Source organism: Meriones unguiculatus, chromosome 16 (genome assembly GCF_030254825.1).
Source record: "Meriones unguiculatus strain TT.TT164.6M chromosome 16, Bangor_MerUng_6.1, whole genome shotgun sequence".
Classification (NCBI taxonomy): domain Eukaryota; kingdom Metazoa; phylum Chordata; class Mammalia; order Rodentia; family Muridae; genus Meriones; species Meriones unguiculatus.
The window spans coordinates 25,419,310-25,438,915 of NC_083363.1; the positions used below are offsets into that span (position 1 = coordinate 25,419,310).

The following is a 19,606-nucleotide window of genomic DNA, read 5'->3' on the forward strand; positions in this document are numbered from 1 at the left end:
TTTAAACTACGACACATAGCTCTCCCTGTTCTGCCCACCACAGGATTTTGACTTACTGCTGGTCTCTCTGGCTGATGAGAATGACAATCACCCCCTCTTCACTGAAGGCACATACCAGGCAGAGGTGATGGAGAACTCTCCTGCTGGTAGGTGCTCAGCCCATCCAGGGCTTCCTACTGGACACCACTGGAGCACTGGATGCTGAGGGTGTGTTGTGTGCCTGGTAGTCATGGGACGCAGGGGCACAGAAGGGTGCCAGAGGAGAGGGTGCAGCTCCAAGGCTTGGGGGCTGGGCTAGGCTAGGGCTGCTAAAGAGGCCACAGGTCTGTCTGCTTAAGAGAGGAAAGAGTAGTCATGGATATTGATCATCCTGAGGTGATCTGGAAGCAGCTCCACTGTCCCCCAAAAGGGGAATTCAAGGTGAAAAGAGTGCGCAGGACAGAGATGTACCCACCTTCCCTGCTCCTCAGCCCTGTAGGGTAGAAATCCTGGGATCTGCCATGAGAGGTAGGGATTGAGGATCCTGCACTAGTTAATCTTATCTCCCTTCAATGCCTCCAAGAGGTCCCTCACACTTTTCAACCTCCACCCCAAGTCTCCAGACCTTGACTTTTGAATCAGAAAGAGATAAGTGAGATAGTACTGTCTCTGGATGGATGTCACCTCTACATAGACTTGACTTATAAATCTGCTGGTGTGCACATGCATGCATTCACCAGTAAACTGCCACATCAGCGCATGTGTGTGCACATACATGTTGTCATGTGGATGTCCCTGTGTTGTACTAGTGGCAGGTGCACCTACCAACAGAGACAGATAGGGACACAAACAGGGGGCATCCTATGCTTGAATGTGTCCTGTGTGCATGAAATCACTACCACGTCGATTCAGAGGCTTATGTGTGTATATATAACACGCACAGTCAGACCTTATAATAGAACAGTGTCTGCATGCATATGGACAGACAAGACCCACACATGGAGGGGACACCAGGGAGCCCCCTAGATCCTCCAGTGGAGTGGCCAGCCTCAAAGGCTGCTGGGAAGCAGGCATGGCTCCAGGCAGGCCAGAGGGGCTTGCTCACCACTCTTGTGTTTTCTCCCCAGCAGAGCTTTGAGGCCGCTCCCAGGCATGTGTTCAGTCTGCCAAGGCTGCCGCAGGCCCACCACAGGGCCCCCCTACCGGCTCCCTGCCCACTTCCCCTCCTTCCCCTCTCATCCATCATCAACCATGGTCATGGGGACACAGATGGGGAGGGGGGAGGGGGGATCTGGCTGGCCTGTGGTGACTCTTCTTCTCTGGCTCAGGGACACCCCTCACGGTGCTCAATGGGCCCATTCTGGCTCTGGATGCTGATGAGGATGTATATGCCATAGTCACTTATCAGCTGCTGGGTACCCACAGTGGCCTCTTTGATATCGACAACAGCACAGGTGAGGACTCTGTTGTAGCTTATAAGCCAACTCTGGGGTCTAGGGCAGTGGTTCTCAACCCATGGGTCATGACCCCTTTGGAGGTCAAATGACTCCTTCATGGGGTGGGTAGCATGTCAGATATTTACATTATGATTCATAACAGTGGCAAAATTATAGTTATGAAGAAGTAGCCACAAAAAAAAATTATATGGTTGGGGTCACCGCACATGAAGGGGTATTGAAGGGTCTCAGTATCAGAAGGGTTGAGAACTACTGCCTAAGGCTTCTTCTTACTACGGGCCAGGTTCTTAGGGAACCCTGCTGCTTGTCGCCAACAGCACACATTACAACTGAATTAGGCCCCCGGAGTCTCAATGGGAGGACCCAAAAAGAGGAGTTGAGGCAACTTTAGGGACCTCGTGCTGCATAGACTCTCAGCTCAAGCCAACAGCTCCCATCCTCTCCCTGCATGCCCTGTGTCCTGGCCAGAAATAACCCTTGATCAGCCAGAAATAGCCAAAGTAGCAGTGTTTCTGGCCTCACAGCAGTCCAGCAGCTACCTAGGAGCCATGTCATGGTAGTTTGGTCAACACGGGAAGCCATTCTGGTGACAGGGACATCTAAGAAGCATGTGTCTCGTGGAGCAGGTCAGTCCTCTGCCCTGGTCATTCTCAGCAGACTGAGAATTGCAGAGGCCACCAAGGAGGGACAACAATAGCAAAGCTGGTGCTCCCTCCATGTGAGCCTTCAGGAAATAAAGTCACCGTGTCTCTCCTCTCTGTCCCTGCTGTGGTGGCTCTTGCTCTGTTTATCCTCTGTGTCCCTTTCCCTGTACGTCTCCCTGGCTGGTGGCACCGGGTGCCAGGCGTGGTGACTGTGAGGTCTGGCAGTATCATCGACCGGGAAGCCTTCTCACGCCCTTTCCTGGAGTTGTTGCTGTTGGCTGAAGATGTTGGACTGCTCAATGGCACAGCCCACCTTCTGGTCACTATCCTGGATGACAATGACAACTGGCCCATCTTTAGTCCCGCAGCTTACACTGTCCACCTCCTAGAGAACTGCCCACCAGGTAACACGGGGCAGGCCCCAGGCTTTCCTGCTGTACCACCAGGAGCCGATAGGTAGGGGCTGGGGGTTAGAGGCTCTGGTGAACCCAGAATTCTCTTTAGAGAAGAGAGTATTGGAGTGGGAGAGAGTCAGGAGAACTGGGTATTCCATCCTAGAATTTTGGTGTGCTGTGATGACCAAGTAAATTCCGTCCACGTTCCTTTGTGAGACATCTACTTACTACCATTGGTTTGGTTTGGTTTCTGCGATAAATTCTCAATATCATCACCCGGGATATCCTGAAATGTAGTCCAGGTGGCCACAAATTCACTATATGGCCTAGACTGCTCTTGAGCTCACAGTAGTCCCCTCAAGAGCTAAGCTTTAAGTGGGAAGACACGGTGACGCCCATCTAAGCCTGACTACCTTGTAAATCAGCATAGATTCAGAACCGTTCTTTATCACAATCCAGTTTAACTTTGGTCCTAAAGGTTACCTAGAAGAGTAAGAACCTTCTGAAACATAAGGTCAGCACTGTGCTGCATGCTGGCAAGCCTGTGGTGAGGAGAGGCCTCTTTTACATCATCAAAAAAGGCTCTTGGGCTGTGGAGAGATGGCTGCAAGGATAAGAGCACGTGCTGTGCAAACATGGGGACCTGAGTTCAAATCCCACACCCACAAACAATGCTGAGTATAGCTGTGGGTTCACCTATGGGGGATGGAGATAGGAGGATCACTGGAGCTTACCGGGTACCAGTATAGCTCCAGATTCAGTGAAAGAGCCCGTCTCAAAGAAATAAGGCAAGAAATTGATGGAAGGCAATGCCTGGCATCCTCCTCTGGCCACTGTGTGCACAGGCAAGTACATCTAATACACACGCGCGCATACACCACCCACACTGAACGAAAGGTCATGATGGAAGAGGCCCAAATGCTCACCTGCTCCCCGATTCCTTCCCACAGGGTTCTCAGTTCTTCAAGTCACAGCCACAGATGAGGACAGTGGGCTCAATGGGGAGCTGGTGTACCGAATAGAAGCTGGGGCTCAGGACCGCTTCCTCATCCATCCAGTCACCGGAGTCATCCGTGTTGGCAATGCAACCATTGACAGAGAAGAGCAGGAGTCCTACAGGTTGACAGTGGTGGCCACTGACCGGGGCACTGTTCCCTTGTCAGGCACAGCCATTGTCACTATCCTGATTGATGACATCAATGACTCCCGCCCTGAGTTCCTCAACCCCATCCAGACAGTGAGTGTGCTGGAATCAGCAGAGCCAGGCACTGTCATTGCCAATGTCACTGCTATCGACCTTGACCTCAACGCAAAACTGGAGTACCACATCATCAGCATCGTGGCCAAGGATGACACAGACCGCCTGGTGCCTGACCAGGAAGATGCCTTTGCTGTGAACATCAATACAGGTAGGCTGCTCTCCAGCACCACACCCTCTCCTGACCTGACCCAGAATCCCTGTTCCTTCCCCTTCTCTCCCCCTACACCACTTCCTTTCTCTTTCTCTGCCATTCCCTTTGTGCTCTTTTCCACGTGGCTGTGTAGCCACCCCTCTCCTCTTCCTTGCTCTTTTGCTGCCCCCCTCCCCTCTGCCCTCCTCCTCCCTCAACGAGCTGCTCGGCCCTTTCTGGGTGGCTCACCCTCCAGTGTTGCGGCAGTGCCCATTCTCCTGCATTCATGCTGGCAGTCGGCATGACAGAGTTTTAATGTTTGCAGTTTAAATGGGAAACAGTACCTTGTTACATATTTCCTTAATAAAGGAGATCTGGCCAAACACCTTTGATTGTTGCACATTGGCATTTAAATTTTGTATAAATTATATCTCTGCCCTTATAATCTTCTTCCACTATCATAAAAACAGAACCATGATTTTATCTTTTGTGGTTTATCCTGCTTACTGCAATTTTGACATTATACTCTTTGTCCAACATTAAGTGCTTTTGGTCTTCTGGGGATCCAGGGAGGGGGATGAGTCTTACTTGGAGCGTCATGAAAATAAACATGGCACTGACACAGTGCTTACAATCATTACTATGGAGAGACATGGACTGCAGGAACTCTGAGCATCCATAGAAGACGGGTAGACTTCAGCACACTGTTGTCATGATGATAGTATGGGGACATTGGGAATCCCTTGCATAATTATAGAGTCCAGACCAGGGACCCCACCAGATAGCAATCAAACACAGAGTGCATTTAGACCCCAGAACCTGGCAGTATAAGGGGTAAAAGTTGTGGGTACAAACCATGGGCTACCAGGCATCCGTTAGCCACTGGCTAGGCACACAGCAGTGGGAGGGAGGAATGTGTGCTGAAAATGATAAGAAATGGAATGAGATGCAATGCACAGCACACCAGCATTTGCATAACTGTCAGGGAGTAAATGGTTCTCGAGAATACTTTATTTATCTTTGAGATGGGTACTCAGGCAGCCCAGCCTGGCCTCAAACTTGTAACATGGCCAAAAATGGCCTTAAACTTCTGATCCTCTTCCCCATTGTACAAAGAACTGGGGGAGGGGGCAGGGGTAGTCAAACACAGGGCCTCCTGCATGTTGAGCCAGTACTTTATAACTGAGCTCAGCGTGCTCTGGCCTCAGCGTGCGCACACACACACACACACACACACACACACACACACACACACGAGGATAGGCAAGAGGGAATGGGGGAAGAAGGTGCATACAAAATCAAATGCCAAAAGTCATAGTAGGCAGTAACCAGACAGTAACCAGAGTAGGATTAATCTTGTCTGCATTTGTGACCTAAAAGAGAAGAAAAAATAGCCCGTGATCCCTGGGAGAACTTGGTAGAATTGTGTGGTAGCCTAGGCCAGGTCAAAGGGGTTCCCAGCTGGTCAGTCAAGACGATGGAGAGCCACCCTGCCCCAGCCTCCCTGGATAGTGTCTCCCCATCTTTTCTCTTCCTTGTTCCCCCACCCCATTCCTGCTGCCTCCCACTGATTCTTTTTCTCTATTTTTTTTTTCTTTTCAGTGTCTTCTCTGTCCATCTTCCTCGTGGCTCCAGCCCCCTTGCTCGGCTTTCCTACCCTTTCTTCCCAGATCCTCAGACCCTTTAGGCTCCAGCTGGGTTCTCACTCCATTTTCTTCCCCTCTACCTCCTTTTCTCTCCATCCTAGCCCCTCTTACCCTGGCCAGCTCTGAGTCCCACAGCCTCTTCCCACCCATGCCCTACCCTGACCCCCTCACTGCACCCTGAACTAACCAATGTTAACCCTCTCTTTCTCCCTCACGGCTGGCAGGCCTACAGGTTTGAGCTCTATCTCTCACTTCCCACCTCATCTCCTCCCTACTTCATCCCATTGCCTTCCTCCGTGCCTCACACCCCACCCTTCCTGCCCTGGGGGCCGGCCCAGGCCGTGCCCAGCCTTTGCAGACTGAACGCAGCTGCCCTCTCCCCAACCTCGCTCCCCAGCCTGAGGGGACAGGGAGCGAGAGTAGGAAGAGGAGGAGGAGGAGGCGGCCACCCAGGGTAAGTGACCACCCATGGCTAGGGGCCTGTGGAGGATAGCAACCCAGCAGGGGGTCTCCCAGGACGAAGGGTATCCCAAGAACCTGGTACCTCTTGGGCCAAGGGGGAAGACACCAGGAGGAGCCACACAGGCTCCAGCAGATTGGCCAATAGGTCTGTCCAATAAAACTCAAACTTTTGGAGAGTTCCTATCTGGTTTATGGAGCAGCCAGGGACTCTGGGAGCTACCAAGGAAGACAAATAACTTGTTGTCACCAACATAGACTGATATTTCTGTTTTGTAATCAGCACCATGTCACATGCTGCTTAGTCAGGACAAAGGGACGCATCTGGGGTCTCTAGCCTGTCCCTCCAGGATAGCTGTCCTGCAGCAGGTTCCAGCGGCCACGAGGTCTCCCTGGAATAAGCACTTGTAAAATTGTGACATAGAACATAAAATCTACCATTTTAAATGTTTTTCTGGTACTGGGTATTGACAAGGCCTTTTCTATGTATGCAAGGCAAGGGCTCCATCACTAAACTGAATTCCCAATCCCATTTTTTAAATTTTAATCTATTTTAAAGCAGGGTCTCACTAAGTTGCCTTCGACTTGTCACCCTCCTGTTTCACTTTTTTAAAAATTAATTATGCAGTTTCTTAATTTGTTTTGTTATGTTTATGTGCACTGATGTTTTGCCTGCATGTTGTATGTCTATGCACCATGTGCATGCAGTACCCATAGAGGCCAGAAGAGGGTGCTGAATCCCCTGAAACTGGAGTTACATACAGTGTGAGCTGCCGTGTAGGTACTGGGGAAAAGCCAGGTCCTCCTGAAGGATAGTCAGTGCTCTTAGTAGCTGGGATTACAGGCACATAGACTGCTATGCTCAGCTTGGTTTAGTTTTTGAGATAAGGTCTTGCTTTGTGGCCCAGGCTGGCCTCAAACTCACAAGTGTCCTGCCTCAGCCCCTCGTGGCTGGGATTGCAGGTATGTGCTCCCGGACCTGGCTCACCCCAGCCATTTTTAGCGTATTCTTCATCAGTGCTCAGAACATTCACACTGTTGCGGAATACAAGCATGCTGTTGTTTTTCATTTGTATTTGCCAGGCAAAGTAAAGTTCTAACTACTTTGTTGATAGAATCTCATTTAATTATTCTGATTCCCTGGAGCCCCTGAAGTAGTGCTATAATCCCCCCCCCCCTTTGTAAATAAGGAAGCAGAGGCTGGCCAGCTTGGCCAAGGTCACCAGCATTGGCTAAAAAACAGAAATATAGGCTTCAGTTATAAACATGGCCACGGGCCATCCTAGCAGAAAGTCTCAGGGTCTATCAAGGACTAGTGGCCTCTGTCATGATGGGGTGAGTGAGGCAGGAGCTGTGAGAAGCCCAGATTTCAGGGGGTTCCTCTCTAGCTGAATCTGACTTGATCTCACCCACAGGGTCTGTGATGGTGAAGTCCCCCCTGAACCGAGAGCTGGTTGCCACCTATGAGGTCACACTCTCAGTGATCGACAATGCCAGCGACCTCCCAGAACAGTCTGTCAGTGTGCCAAATGGTAAGATTCCCTTCTGGCATCTCTTATTGACCACTCAGAGCCATTTGAGGACTGGGATGGGCTAGGAGCTAGCACAGGCTTGGCCCTAAGGAGGGAATTCCAGGGCTCAGCTACCTGAGGAGTCAAGTCAGGCTATCTTAAGAAAGTGACAGCCATCTTGAGACTCAGGATGACTGTGACCCTAAATGTTTCTTAGACTCTGATCAGGGAAGAGAATGAGTAGAACTGGGAAGGAAGAATGGGAGGCAGTGTGGCAGAGAAAAATAACCGAACCCAAAGTGTGGCTAAAAAAAGAGATAGGAACTGTCCCTCTGCTGATGACCTGAGAGGAAACCATAGGGTCAGGACAGGAAGCAAAGAGCAAAAGAAAGGAACTCACGGCTGCAGACCACAGTGCAGCAGGCTCAGTGATAGAGAAGGGGGCAGTGGTGTATCTTCTTAGGCCATGAGCTGGGAAGCTATTATGGGCTGGATTGAGCAGGCTAGGCAGAGCAGGCAGTGGAAAGAGTGCAGGAATGGGGTGGTCCCAAGTGGCTCCTGCCATAAGACAAGGACAGTTGTTGGGGTGACCTGGGCTTGGCAAACAGTGGCTGATTATCTTCACAGCCCAGAAGCCCAGAGTTTTTCAGAGGGAAGTGCATGTTTATCTCTTGTTTATCTCTATGTGACATGAGACTTTAAGGTCACAGGCCCAGGCTGCTTATACTGAGGGGATACCACTGGGAGGAGGGCTAGGCTAGAGAAGGATGGATCAGGGGCATGTTCTGAGACCATCTTCATCCTAGCTGTCAGTTTATTGGGAAGCTATGGTCCTGGAAGGCTCAAGGGCTCCATCAGAGCCACCCAGCTCTTTGGTAGAATACAAGTCCCTCCTCTTGTGGATGACCTGATCAGAAGGACAGGTTGCTGGTTGCAATCTGAGAGTGAGGACAGATTCTCAGTTGGCAAAGTGCTTGCCTTGCAAGCATGAGGACCCACATAAACATTCCAGGGGAGATGGAGACAGGCAGATCCCTGAACTATTCTGACCAGTCACTTTAGCCTACTTTGGTGAGTTCTGGCCAAGTTCTGGCCAAGGACAGACCTGACCAAGAGTAACTGAGGCTGACTCTGCCCTCCCCACACATGCACACACATAGGCATGTGTACTTGCACACACATAGGCATGTGTACTTGCATACGCATGCATTTGTACACACACATGTAACCGCACACACACATGCACCTGTATACAAATGCACACACACACACACGAACCTGCACCCATACACACATGCAGCTGTGCACACACATGACCTGTACACACATACACACTTACATGCTCCTGCACACACATGTAAACACACTCCTACCTGTCCACACGCGTGCGCGCGCGCGCACACACACAAAAACACACACACACAAGCACAAACATCACATAAAATAAAATGGTGTGAGACATTTCTGTCTTCTGAGCCTGGACCCCCTGGGCTCTGAGGGGAAGGAAGAGCAGATCTTGGTGGGGAGCTACAGGCATCAGGGAGGACACCGGCATCGATCTCGGCACTCACTGCCACATGCACCGCAGCCAAGCTCACCGTCAACATCCTGGATGTCAATGACAACACGCCCCGGTTTAAGCCCTTTGGGATCACCTACTACACAGAGCGGGTCCTGGAGGGGGCCACCCCCGGCACTACACTCATTGCTGTGGCAGCCGTTGACCCCGACAAGGGCCTCAACGGGCTGATCACCTACACCCTGCTGGACCTCATCCCACCAGGCTATGTCCGGCTTGAAGACTCTTCAGCAGGTACGTGGCAGGCCACCATGTCTATCCACGCCTGTTGGCCCCTGCGGGACTGTGGCTCTCTTACTGACACCCCATGCCCCTGCTCTTTGGTGGCATGGGTGAGATTCAAGATGCTTGACATGCCAGTCATTTTTCAGTTCTCCCAGCAGAGGATAGAACTTTCTAGTCCTGGCTGGGATGGAAGCCCACAGATCCCTGTTGGAACCCTAGTAAGCCACATTACCGTTTCTACCACCCAAATCCCTGTGAGCACACCCCCTAGGGAGCAGGGTCTTAGACAGGGAGGTGTCTCAGGATGTCTTGGGGTCATTAATATTCATTCCAGGGAGTACAGGAAGTTTTCTTACTTCTTGATTGAGGAGGACAACTATGGCAGTCCTCCTCAGCCTCTGCCCCACTATGGGCAGTGCTACCTACTCATGTACCCTGTAAAGGACCCCTCCTCCCTTCAGAGCCCCAGATCCTTAGAAATATGTAGAGAGGCCAGGATGAAGAGTGGTCACATGTCATCAGTGGGTGCCTCTGTGTCTCAGGGAAGGTCATTGCCAACTGGACAGTGGACTATGAAGAGGTACATTGGCTTAATTTCACAGTAAGGGCCTCAGACAATGGCTCCCCACCCCGTGCAGCTGAGATCCCTGTCTACCTGGAAATTGTAGACGTTAATGACAACAACCCCATCTTTGACCAGCCCTCCTACCAGGTAGGTAGCCAGACCAGCATGGGGGTCAGGACCTGTACCTATTCCTTGGGGCCTTTGCTCTGCCTTCCACTCCCACTCACCCCCTCGAAGCCCCCTGGAATGCATCCGGAGCATATTGCCTGGGGTCTCACTGCATTAGGGAATTCCTGGGCAGGGCGTAGGTTCCAGGGATGACCCTGCCTTCTCTCCCCTCTTCTCTCTCCCTCCATCCTTTGTCCCCCTCCCCCTCTCTCTCTAGGAGTCCGTTTTTGAGGATGTAGCTGTGGGCACTGTCATCCTGAGGGTCACTGCTACCGACGCTGACTCAGGCAACTTCGCCCTCATTGAGTACAGCCTTGGGGATGGAGAGGGCAAGTTCGCCATCAACCCCAACACTGTAAGCAGACAGTAGAGGGCCTGACCCTGGGAGTGGGAAAGCCCAGAGTCCTGGTCTAAAAAGATATCAAAAGCATCCCAGATGCCTCTGTTTCTGGATCCTGTCACATCTGTAGACCTCAGGCCTTTTAGCTAAGTTAGCAAACCCTCCACAGGTGTTGTTAAGACCGTGGCCCCTTCTCTTCCAGTACAAATAGAAAGAAGTGGCCACCGGCTTTAGGAACTGGCCCTTTAGTGTGACAGGATGTGACCCAAAACTTGAAACAAGTCCAGGGACTTTTGGAGACTGTTACAAGAGGCAGAGGAGCAGTGTGGGCACTGCACATGGTATTTGAGCACCTGTTGTATGCATGGCCCTAGACTCAATGTGGAGAGAAGGTACCTTAAAGAGTGGGACCCACAAGTCCCCATAAGTCCCAGCCTCTTGTGAGAGTAGAAATTCAGAGGAAAGGATGGGATGGTGGGTCAAATGTCTGCTCGTTGTCCAGAAGCTGCTCTTGTCAGTATGAGGAGGCAGCCTTGCAAAGGGCAGGCATAGTCAGCAGGACCTCCCCCAGTGTCTGGAACTGAGGTTCCTAGACCTCCTGTTCCTCTCTATGCCTCTCTGCATACTGTCCTTTCAGGAGGTTTTACTCCTGCTAACTGAGCACTCAGCCATGGTACCTGTTATCAGATTAAATCCACAATGCCAGACAGTTGGCTCCAGCCTGTGCTACTCACCCTACCTCATACAGAATGGCAGGAAGAGCACCAGAATGAGGACACCATGGAGACCTGTGTGGTTTTGTTTTTTTTTTTTTTCTCCAGAGAGTTAGTCCAGACTCCAATCATGTCTGACCATAGTAGATACTCAGTAAACATGTCAAATTGATGAATCACCTGAAACCCTCGTCCTCCAACTAGGGTGACATCTATGTGCTGTCTTCTCTGGACCGGGAGAAGAAGGACCATTATATCCTAACTGCTTTGGCCAAAGACAATCCTGGGGATGTGGCCAGTAACCGTCGAGAGAACTCAGTGCAGGTGAGGGGCACCAGCCTAAGCCCAGGATGGGAGGCAGCAAGCCAAGTCCATAGAGAATGATTGTTTTAGGTGGGCCACTAGCTCCTCAGGCATTGTAGCAGGAAAGAAGGGAGGCTGACTGCTGGGTTTCCATGGCTGTGGCTTTAGGAAGCAGAAACTGTCTAGGAGAAGACTGTCATTCTCAAATGCTGCGTGAAGAGCAAAGTATACCTACCTACGACCCAGGTGACACCTGGCTGTCTTCACAACCCAGCATCTCAAGGTTCCCAAAAGAAAACCATGGCAACAAAAAACTAGCCATCATCACTTGTGGCTCCTTTTTTTTTTTTTTTTTTACCTTTTTTGTTTTTTTATAGTAGCCTTGTCCTAGAGGCTTTCCTGCCTCAGACTTGGAGATGCTGTGATTCCAGGTTCTTATGCACCCAGGGTAGCTTCAAACTCTTTGTAGCTGAGGATGACCTGAACTCCCAAGTGCAACAATTATAGCATATACAACCATGCCTGGCATAGAGTGCTGGAGATTGAGCCCAGCATGCTAGCTACAAAGACACCAGTACTCTACCAACTGAGCTACAGCCCCAGCCCAAGGACCTGTCTCAAAAAATAAACAGTACATTTGGGTGTAGTAGCATGTGCCTTTAATAGCACCATTTGAGGGGCAGAGGCAGGAAGAGCCCTGTGAGTTTGAAGCCAACCTGGTCGACATAATGAGTGAGCTCCAGGACAGCCCCAAAAGACCCTGTCTCAAAACATAAACTAGTGAAATGACAGCACCTTTCATGGGGGTGGTACCCATCCTTTCTCCACTTCACTTTACCCTTGTGTCATGGGGTTCCCTAAAGGCAGCCCCTTTCGTGGCTTTAACTGTCCTGTGATCTCCCGAGGTGGCGATCTGGGTTCTTGATGTCAATGACTGCCGGCCTCAGTTCTCCAAACCGCAGTTCAGCACAAGCGTATATGAAAATGAACCAGCGGGCACCTCAGTCATCACCATGCTGGCCACTGACCAGGATGAGGGCTCCAATGGGCAGCTGACCTACTCTCTCGATGGCCCTGGAATGGGTATATGGCCTTCCCTGGCTGCCCAGGAGGGCTTCAAGGGTGGGGAGGGTCAGGCTGTCATGTCTACAGCCCTGGGCTGGGGGGAGGAGAAGAAAGGGGACAGGAAGGCTGTCTTAGCCCAGCCATTCCCTCGCTCTCTCCCAATGACAGAGGCCTTTTCCGTGGACATGGACTCAGGTCTGGTGATCACACAGCGGCCACTGCAGTCCTATGAGAGGTTCAACCTGACCGTGGTGGCCACCGATGGTGGGCAGCCCCCGCTCTGGGGCACTACCATGCTCCTGGTGGAAGTCATCGATGTCAACGACAACCGCCCCATCTTTGTGCGCCCACCCAATGGCACCATTCTGCACATCAGAGAGGTAACCCTGATCCCAGCCTCGCCGCCCACACACATTCAGTTCCCACACCCGGCCCCCAGCCTCATCCTGCATTCATCACCTGGGAGAGTAGAAGGGCCCCATTGTGAGAGCATGGAAACTAAGGCTAGACAGGGGAGAGCAGACTTCCCCAGTGCCACCAGAAAAGATTGAGAGCACTGGCTGGTCCTGTAGGCAGTGCTAGGAGAAGATCTGGGCTCAGGTATAACTCTGGCTACCCAGCCACATGTCCACGAGCAAGTGGCTTGTTTGTGTCTTGCTTTCATCTGAGAATAGGACTAATAATAGCACATACATCATCTCTTGTTCACAGACCAAGGAGTATCTGGTCTCCTGCCACCCACTTCCTCCCAGACATAGTTCAAAGTGAAGACAAGGCACTTCCGCCTGTCTGTTAGCCCTGCTGATGCCAAAATGCATGGCTCATGCTCTCTCATTCCTTTGTCACATTGGCCATCCAGTCAGGGGGGATGTGCCATCTTCTGCTCTTCCCTTCTACCCTAAGGCCCCAGTGATCCTTAGTGGTACAGTTGGGATATCTCTGACCTGTCCTTTGCATCATAAACTCAAGCAAGTCTCACATCCCAGGACATAAGAGACCATCTTGTCATTTTGTCTCCTTTTTGAGACCCTGTAGGAGAAAATGATGCCAAGCTCTGGGAAACACCGAGACTGGTGTCATGCCTACATTAATACATTGGTCGCTTTTGCTTTGCCCACTAGGGAGCTCACAGTGGCCTAACCCCTTCAGATGACCCTGCAGACTCTTGGTTCACAAATGAAGGCCCTCAGCCTTCATTTTATGCTGTACCCTAATTTTAAAAATGTATTCAATCTCATTGTAATTCACATATTCTTGTCAACAGCTTCAAAATCTTTTTTTTTTTTTTTGAGAAAGGAGATGGGACATAAATTAATTATAAGCTAATTCTTTTCCTCACCAAAGGCTCCATTTGCTAAGTTTTCCCTTCACGGATTCTGCATTTCGGGAGATCCATGTCTCCTGAATAAACAGCATTTATAAAAATAATTACCTTAATTTTCATTAATTAGAAGACCTTCTATTTGTTGTCAACAATGAGAAAACAATCAAGCCAGGATGAGCTAGGAGTTGTTTTTTGTTTGTTTGTTTGTTTGTTTTCTGGGTTTTTCTTTTTTTTATTTTCTTTTTTCTAATTTTTGGTTTTTTGAGACAATGTTTCTCTGTCTAACCTTGGGTGTCCTAGAACTCACTCTGTAGACAGGCTGGCCTTGAATTTACAGAGATCTACCTGCCTCTGCCTCCTAAGTACTGGAATTAAAGGCATGTGCCAAAACTGCCCAGCAAAGTGTTCTAACCATCAAGAAGAACCATGTTCCTTAGAGCAGCCTTAGGGCAGAAGTCGGTGTATGACTACAGTTGGATTTTTTCCATGCCATAGACCAAACCTAAGGGAATACAGGCGCTTGAGGCTTGGAGAAGTGAGGGCCTTAGCTGAGGAAGCAAGGGATACAAGACATTGTCAGGGCCTGGCTCTGTGATTTTTCATGCCCAGGTACCCACTTCCTATGACTCCCACAGGAGATCCCGTTACATTCCAATGTGTATGAGGTCTATGCCACTGACAAGGATGAAGGCCTCAATGGGGCAGTGCGTTACAGCTTCCTGAAGACGGCAGGCAACCGTGACTGGGAGTACTTCACCATCGACCCAGTTAGTGGCCTCATCCAGACAGCTCAACGCCTCGACCGTGAGAAACAGGCAGTGTACAGTGTAAGGAGCAGGCCTGGAGTGGGGCTGTGTGGGTGGCTCCTGGACTATCTGGTCCATTGGGCCTCTCCTAGGCAACCAACCTCCAATCCCATCTTTCCCCTCTGACTGGGTTCCTTTAACTCTAGCTCATCTTGGTGGCCAGTGACCTGGGCCAGCCAGTGCCCTATGAGACGATGCAGCCATTGCAGGTGGCCCTGGAGGACATCGATGACAACGAACCCCTTTTCGTGAGGCCTCCTGTGAGCTCACCCATCCCCTGCACCAGTGAAACCCCCACAGGCACTCACCACTCGGGAGCCCACTTATGTGCATACTGTACCTGATATATGTTGGGTTATCACACAGTGAGCCTCCACCTACATGTGCTGGTTACAGGAACAGTGCTTCCCCGAGCAGCTATGACATCCAAACTTGGGCACTATTACAAGGCAACACTCAATGATCCAAAAACCAGGCAAAAACACCCAGGACCTTGGCATTTGTATGCACATATAGTCGTGTTCATCACACACACACACACACACACACACACACACACACACACACACACACACACACAGCATGAAAATTGGTTCTGAAATCTTGAGCCAAAACTCAGCCAAAAGTGGACAGCAGGACTGAAGGGCCCTGGTGTGGCTTCCATAGTAGATAGATAGATGGACGGATGGACAGACGGATGGACGGACAGATGGATGGATGAACACACGGACAACCAACCAGACAGACAGGTAGATAGACAGACAGACAGACAGACAGGTAGACGGATAGATGGATAGATGAATAGATGGATGTAGATGGATGGATGGATGGATGGATGGATGGATGGATGGATGGATGGATGCCTGGATGGCTGGATAGATGGATGGATAGATAGATGGATGGATGATGGATGGATGGATGGATGGATGGATGGATGGATGGATGGGTAGGTGGGAGGGTGCATGCATATAAGAGCACAGACACTTGATGGAACATGCTGTCAGGTACTGGGAATAAATAGGAGAAGGTTAAACCCTGTCCTCATGGAGATTACAGGGGTTCTGCTTGTGCTCTAGGCAATAGAGGCCTCAGCCCCACAGAGTAGATACCAAAGGGCTTCTAGGCTGAAGCTTGCACCTCCTCTAATGACCTTCTCTCCTCCAGAAGGGAAGCCCCCAGTATCAGCTGCTGACAGTGCCTGAACACTCACCCCGTGGCACCCTTGTGGGCAACGTGACAGGTGCCGTGGATGCAGATGAGGGTCCCAATGCCATCGTGTACTACTTCATTGCAGGTGCGGTCAGTGGAGCCAGTGTCCCACCTGCCCTGGGTTTTAAGGGAACTCTGGGTGCCCTTCCACTCAACCTGTGCCCTGTCCACCTGCAGCTGGTAATGAGGACAAAAACTTTCACCTACAACCAGACGGACGTCTGCTAGTGTTGAGAGACCTGGATAGGGAAAAGGAAGCCATCTTCTCCTTCATCGTCAAAGCCTCCAGCAATCGCAGCTGGACCCCTCCCCGAGGCCCCTCCCCAGCCCTCGATCTGCTGACTGACCTCACCCTGCAGGAGGTGCGCGTTGTGCTCGAGGACATCAATGACCAGCCGCCATGCTTCACCAAGGCTGAGTATACCGCAGGTGCAGGGACCAGCCAGGGCCTGAGGGCATGGGTGGCTATTTCCCTAACATTTATGTGACCTGCCTGTTCCCACAGGAGTGGCCACCGATGCCAAGGTAGGCTCGGAGTTGATCCAGGTGCTGGCCTTGGATGCTGACATTGGCAACAACAGCCTGGTCTTCTATGGCATTCTGGCTATCCACTACTTCCGGGCCCTTGCAAATGACTCTGAGGATGTGGGCCAGGTCTTCACCATGGGTAGGAGCCCTGTCACCACACGGACTTCAGTCCAGAGACAGAGTTTGTGTGAACACAGGACCTAGGTGGTCATCCATGTCAGCCCTCTGTTCAACCGCCTAGTTTCTCCTATTCTATTTATGCTCTACCTATACATTTCCCTCTATGCACATACTCTTTTTTATGTTTGAGTGGTGGGTGCATTTTTATTTCAAGGAGGGAGGTGCCTACCCACAGAACATGTGTAGAGATGTCAGGAGATAGCATTGGTTCTCTCCATGACCATGTGAGTTCACAGGGATCAAAAGCAGGCCATCAGGCTTGGCTGCAAGTGCATCAGCTCACTGGCCTTCTTTTAATTTTTCTTAATTATCAGGATCTTGTTTAGCTCATCTGGCTTCAAGCTTTCTATGTAGTCAAGAATGATCTTGAGCCATGTATGGTGATGCAAGCCTTTAGTTCCAGGACTCAGGTGGCAGAAGCAGACTGACCTTTTTGAGTTTGAGGCCAGCCTGGTCTACAGATTAAGTTTCAGGACAACCAAGGCCATATAGTGAAACCCACGGTCTCAATTTAAAAAAAATCTTGAATTCCTGATCCTCCACCTCCCAAGTACTGGGATCATGGTCATATGCCACCACACCAAATTTATACAGTGCTGGGTATAAAACCCAGAGCTTCATCCATTATGGTTAAGGCCTTCATCAACAGAACTGTACCCCAGGCCTCTTTTGCTTTTCCCATCTTCTTGCCCATCCACCTCTCTCTATGTTATTCACCTCTCTCCCCATGATGCTTTCCACAGTGTTCCCCATCTCTGCATTTGCACCCCTTCTCTTGTGTGTCAGGCATTCAGCAAGGCACTGGGGAGCTGGCAGCATAGCTCTGAAGGTACATGCTGCTTGAGCTTTCATCTGTGTGGATGAACAAGACACTCTGGAGCAGGGCCTCAAAGGTGCCCATTATTTTCCACCCAATATGGACTCCTCATCTATGTGTCAGTCTTGACTGCCAGGAAGACTTGGCCTGATATCCAAGGCTCCTATATACTCCTTCTAGTCCCCGCTTCTGGCCTTATAGCCCCCTACCATCTGTATGGGCTCTGTATCCAGACAAGCCATGCCACCTCAACCAGTATACTCCATCTACCCCTAGGCCATTGACCCTTCTACTTTATTTCCTTGATGCCATCCCAACCTTCATCTTTCCTAATATGTCCACCTTGTCCTTCAAGGTATAGTTCAGAACTCATCTGCCTGAGTTACATAGGCAGATCCCATGTACTCTCCCTGCCCTTTTTTAAATGTGATGCTAGAAGCCATGGCCTTGGGCATGATGGGCAAGCACTACCACTGAGCTATGATCTCAGCCCTCACTCCTCTGACTTTAATAAACCAAGTTACAGAGGAGTGAGAGAACTTGCCACATGGCTAGAAAGTGGCAGGTTTGAACCCAGGTCTTCCATCTTTTTTAGAGTTGTCTAGGCCAGTGGTTCTCAACCTTCCTAATAATGTGACTATTTTAATATAGTTCCTCATGTTGTGGTGACCCAAACCTTAAAATTATTTTCATTGCTACTTCATAACTATAATTTTGTTACTATTGTGGGTTATAATTTAATGTGTATTTTCTAATGGTCTTAGGTGACCCCTGTGAAAGGAAGGGTACTTCAACCCTCCAAGGGGTTGTGACCATGCCATCTCTTTTATATTTGTGGAATTCTAAAGCTCGTGTCTAGGAATGTTGAGAAACACTGGTCTGGTACATGGGAAAGACCCTATGGAGCTCAGAAATAGTCATCACACCCTCCTCATCTTTGGGCAGGAGAGCCTGCAGTTATTTAAAATGCAATGTTTAGGTTGGGTGCTGGTGGTCGTGGTGCGTGCCTTTAAACCCAGCACTTGGGAGGCAGAGGTATGTGGATCTCTGAATTTGAGGCCAGTTCAGTCTACATAGTGAGTTCCAGGAAAGCCAGAGCTGCACAGGGAAACCCTGTCTCAAAAAATCAGAAATAAAATAATATAAAATAAAATGCAGTGTTTAAATAAAACTGGAGCAACCATTAAAGATAAGGAGATTTCTGCCAGGCATGGTAGCATATGCCCATTATCCCAGCCTTCAGGGTGGAAGGGGTGAAGAAATATGACTGCTCCCCAAGGATGTGGGGTAGGGGACAGGAGTCAGCATAAATGTGTGGCCCCTGAGCTGTGCCACACCTGTATCTTTCACAGGGAGTGTGGATGGCATCCTACGCACCTTTGATCTCTTCATGGCCTACAGCCCTGGCTATTTTGTGGTAGACATTGTGGCCCGAGACCTGGCTGGCCACAATGATACTGCCATCATTGGCATCTACATCTTGAGGGATGACCAGCGTGTTAAGATAGTCATCAATGAGATCCCAGACCGTGTCCGTGGCTTTGAGGAGGAGTTCATTCGCCTGCTGTCCAACATCACAGGCGCCATTGTCAACACTGATGACGTGCAGGTGTCCTGGGGCCCTAGGACTGGGGCAGTGGGAGGAGATGGGGCAGATGAGGTCCCTCTTAGTCACTTCATAGCCACATGGCTTTGACAGAAGGCTCCGGGTCTGTGGACCTACATTTCCTTACCCATAAATAAGGCTGATAATGAATGAGCCCTTTGTGGGAGCTAGCGACTAAGTCAGGGAGATTCAGTAGTGGTAAGTCTCATCAGATACATGGGGTGGGCTCTTGAAAGATGCCTGCCCATCTCATCCCATCCCTTGTGCAAAATGTGGTTTTACTCCCACAAACTCTCTCTTCTCCCTTAGTTCCATGTGGACAAGAAGGGGCGGGTGAACTTTGCACAGACAGAGCTGCTCATTCACGTGGTCAACCGGGACACAAACCGCATCCTGGATGTGGACAGGTAGGTGTAGGGGGTCTGTGTTTAGACTGCCTGCCTGCCTGCTTTGTGGGAGAGGAACCCCAAAGAAGGCACACTGTTTACCATCAGCCTCACTGCATTCAGAGCTGGGGAAGAATAGAGCAAGACAGCAGGAGCTATGCTCATCTCTCTGAGCCTCACTGATTAGTCAGGGTTCCTATTGCTGTGAAGAGACACCATGGCCACAGCAACTCTTATAAAGGAAAACATTTAATTGGGGATGGTTTACAGTTCAGAGATTTAGTCAATTATCATCATGGTGGAACGCATG

At 50.3% G+C, this 19,606-nt stretch overlaps 1 protein-coding gene across 2 annotated transcripts in view; it reads left to right on the forward strand.

The window, feature by feature from the left end:
- Window positions 1–19,606, forward strand: part of Cdh23 (cadherin related 23) — a 372,523-nt gene that overhangs the window by 348,895 nt on the left and 4,022 nt on the right. Inside the window, exons 44-61 of one of the 2 annotated variants that reach the window (XM_060369488.1) lie at window positions 44–146; window positions 1,308–1,433; window positions 2,281–2,484; window positions 3,426–3,884; window positions 7,387–7,503; window positions 9,071–9,295; window positions 9,829–9,998; window positions 10,237–10,374; window positions 11,277–11,396; window positions 12,281–12,458; window positions 12,609–12,820; window positions 14,400–14,591; window positions 14,717–14,830; window positions 15,735–15,864; window positions 15,957–16,208; window positions 16,285–16,446; window positions 18,657–18,913; window positions 19,220–19,317. In XM_060369488.1, coding sequence (XP_060225471.1) covers window positions 44–146; window positions 1,308–1,433; window positions 2,281–2,484; window positions 3,426–3,884; window positions 7,387–7,503; window positions 9,071–9,295; window positions 9,829–9,998; window positions 10,237–10,374; window positions 11,277–11,396; window positions 12,281–12,458; window positions 12,609–12,820; window positions 14,400–14,591; window positions 14,717–14,830; window positions 15,735–15,864; window positions 15,957–16,208; window positions 16,285–16,446; window positions 18,657–18,913; window positions 19,220–19,317 — 3,257 coding nt within the window. The remainder of the gene's footprint in view (window positions 1–43; window positions 147–1,307; window positions 1,434–2,280; window positions 2,485–3,425; window positions 3,885–7,386; window positions 7,504–9,070; window positions 9,296–9,828; window positions 9,999–10,236; window positions 10,375–11,276; window positions 11,397–12,280; window positions 12,459–12,608; window positions 12,821–14,399; window positions 14,592–14,716; window positions 14,831–15,734; window positions 15,865–15,956; window positions 16,209–16,284; window positions 16,447–18,656; window positions 18,914–19,219; window positions 19,318–19,606) is intronic. The other variant, XM_060369487.1, reaches the window with a different exon arrangement.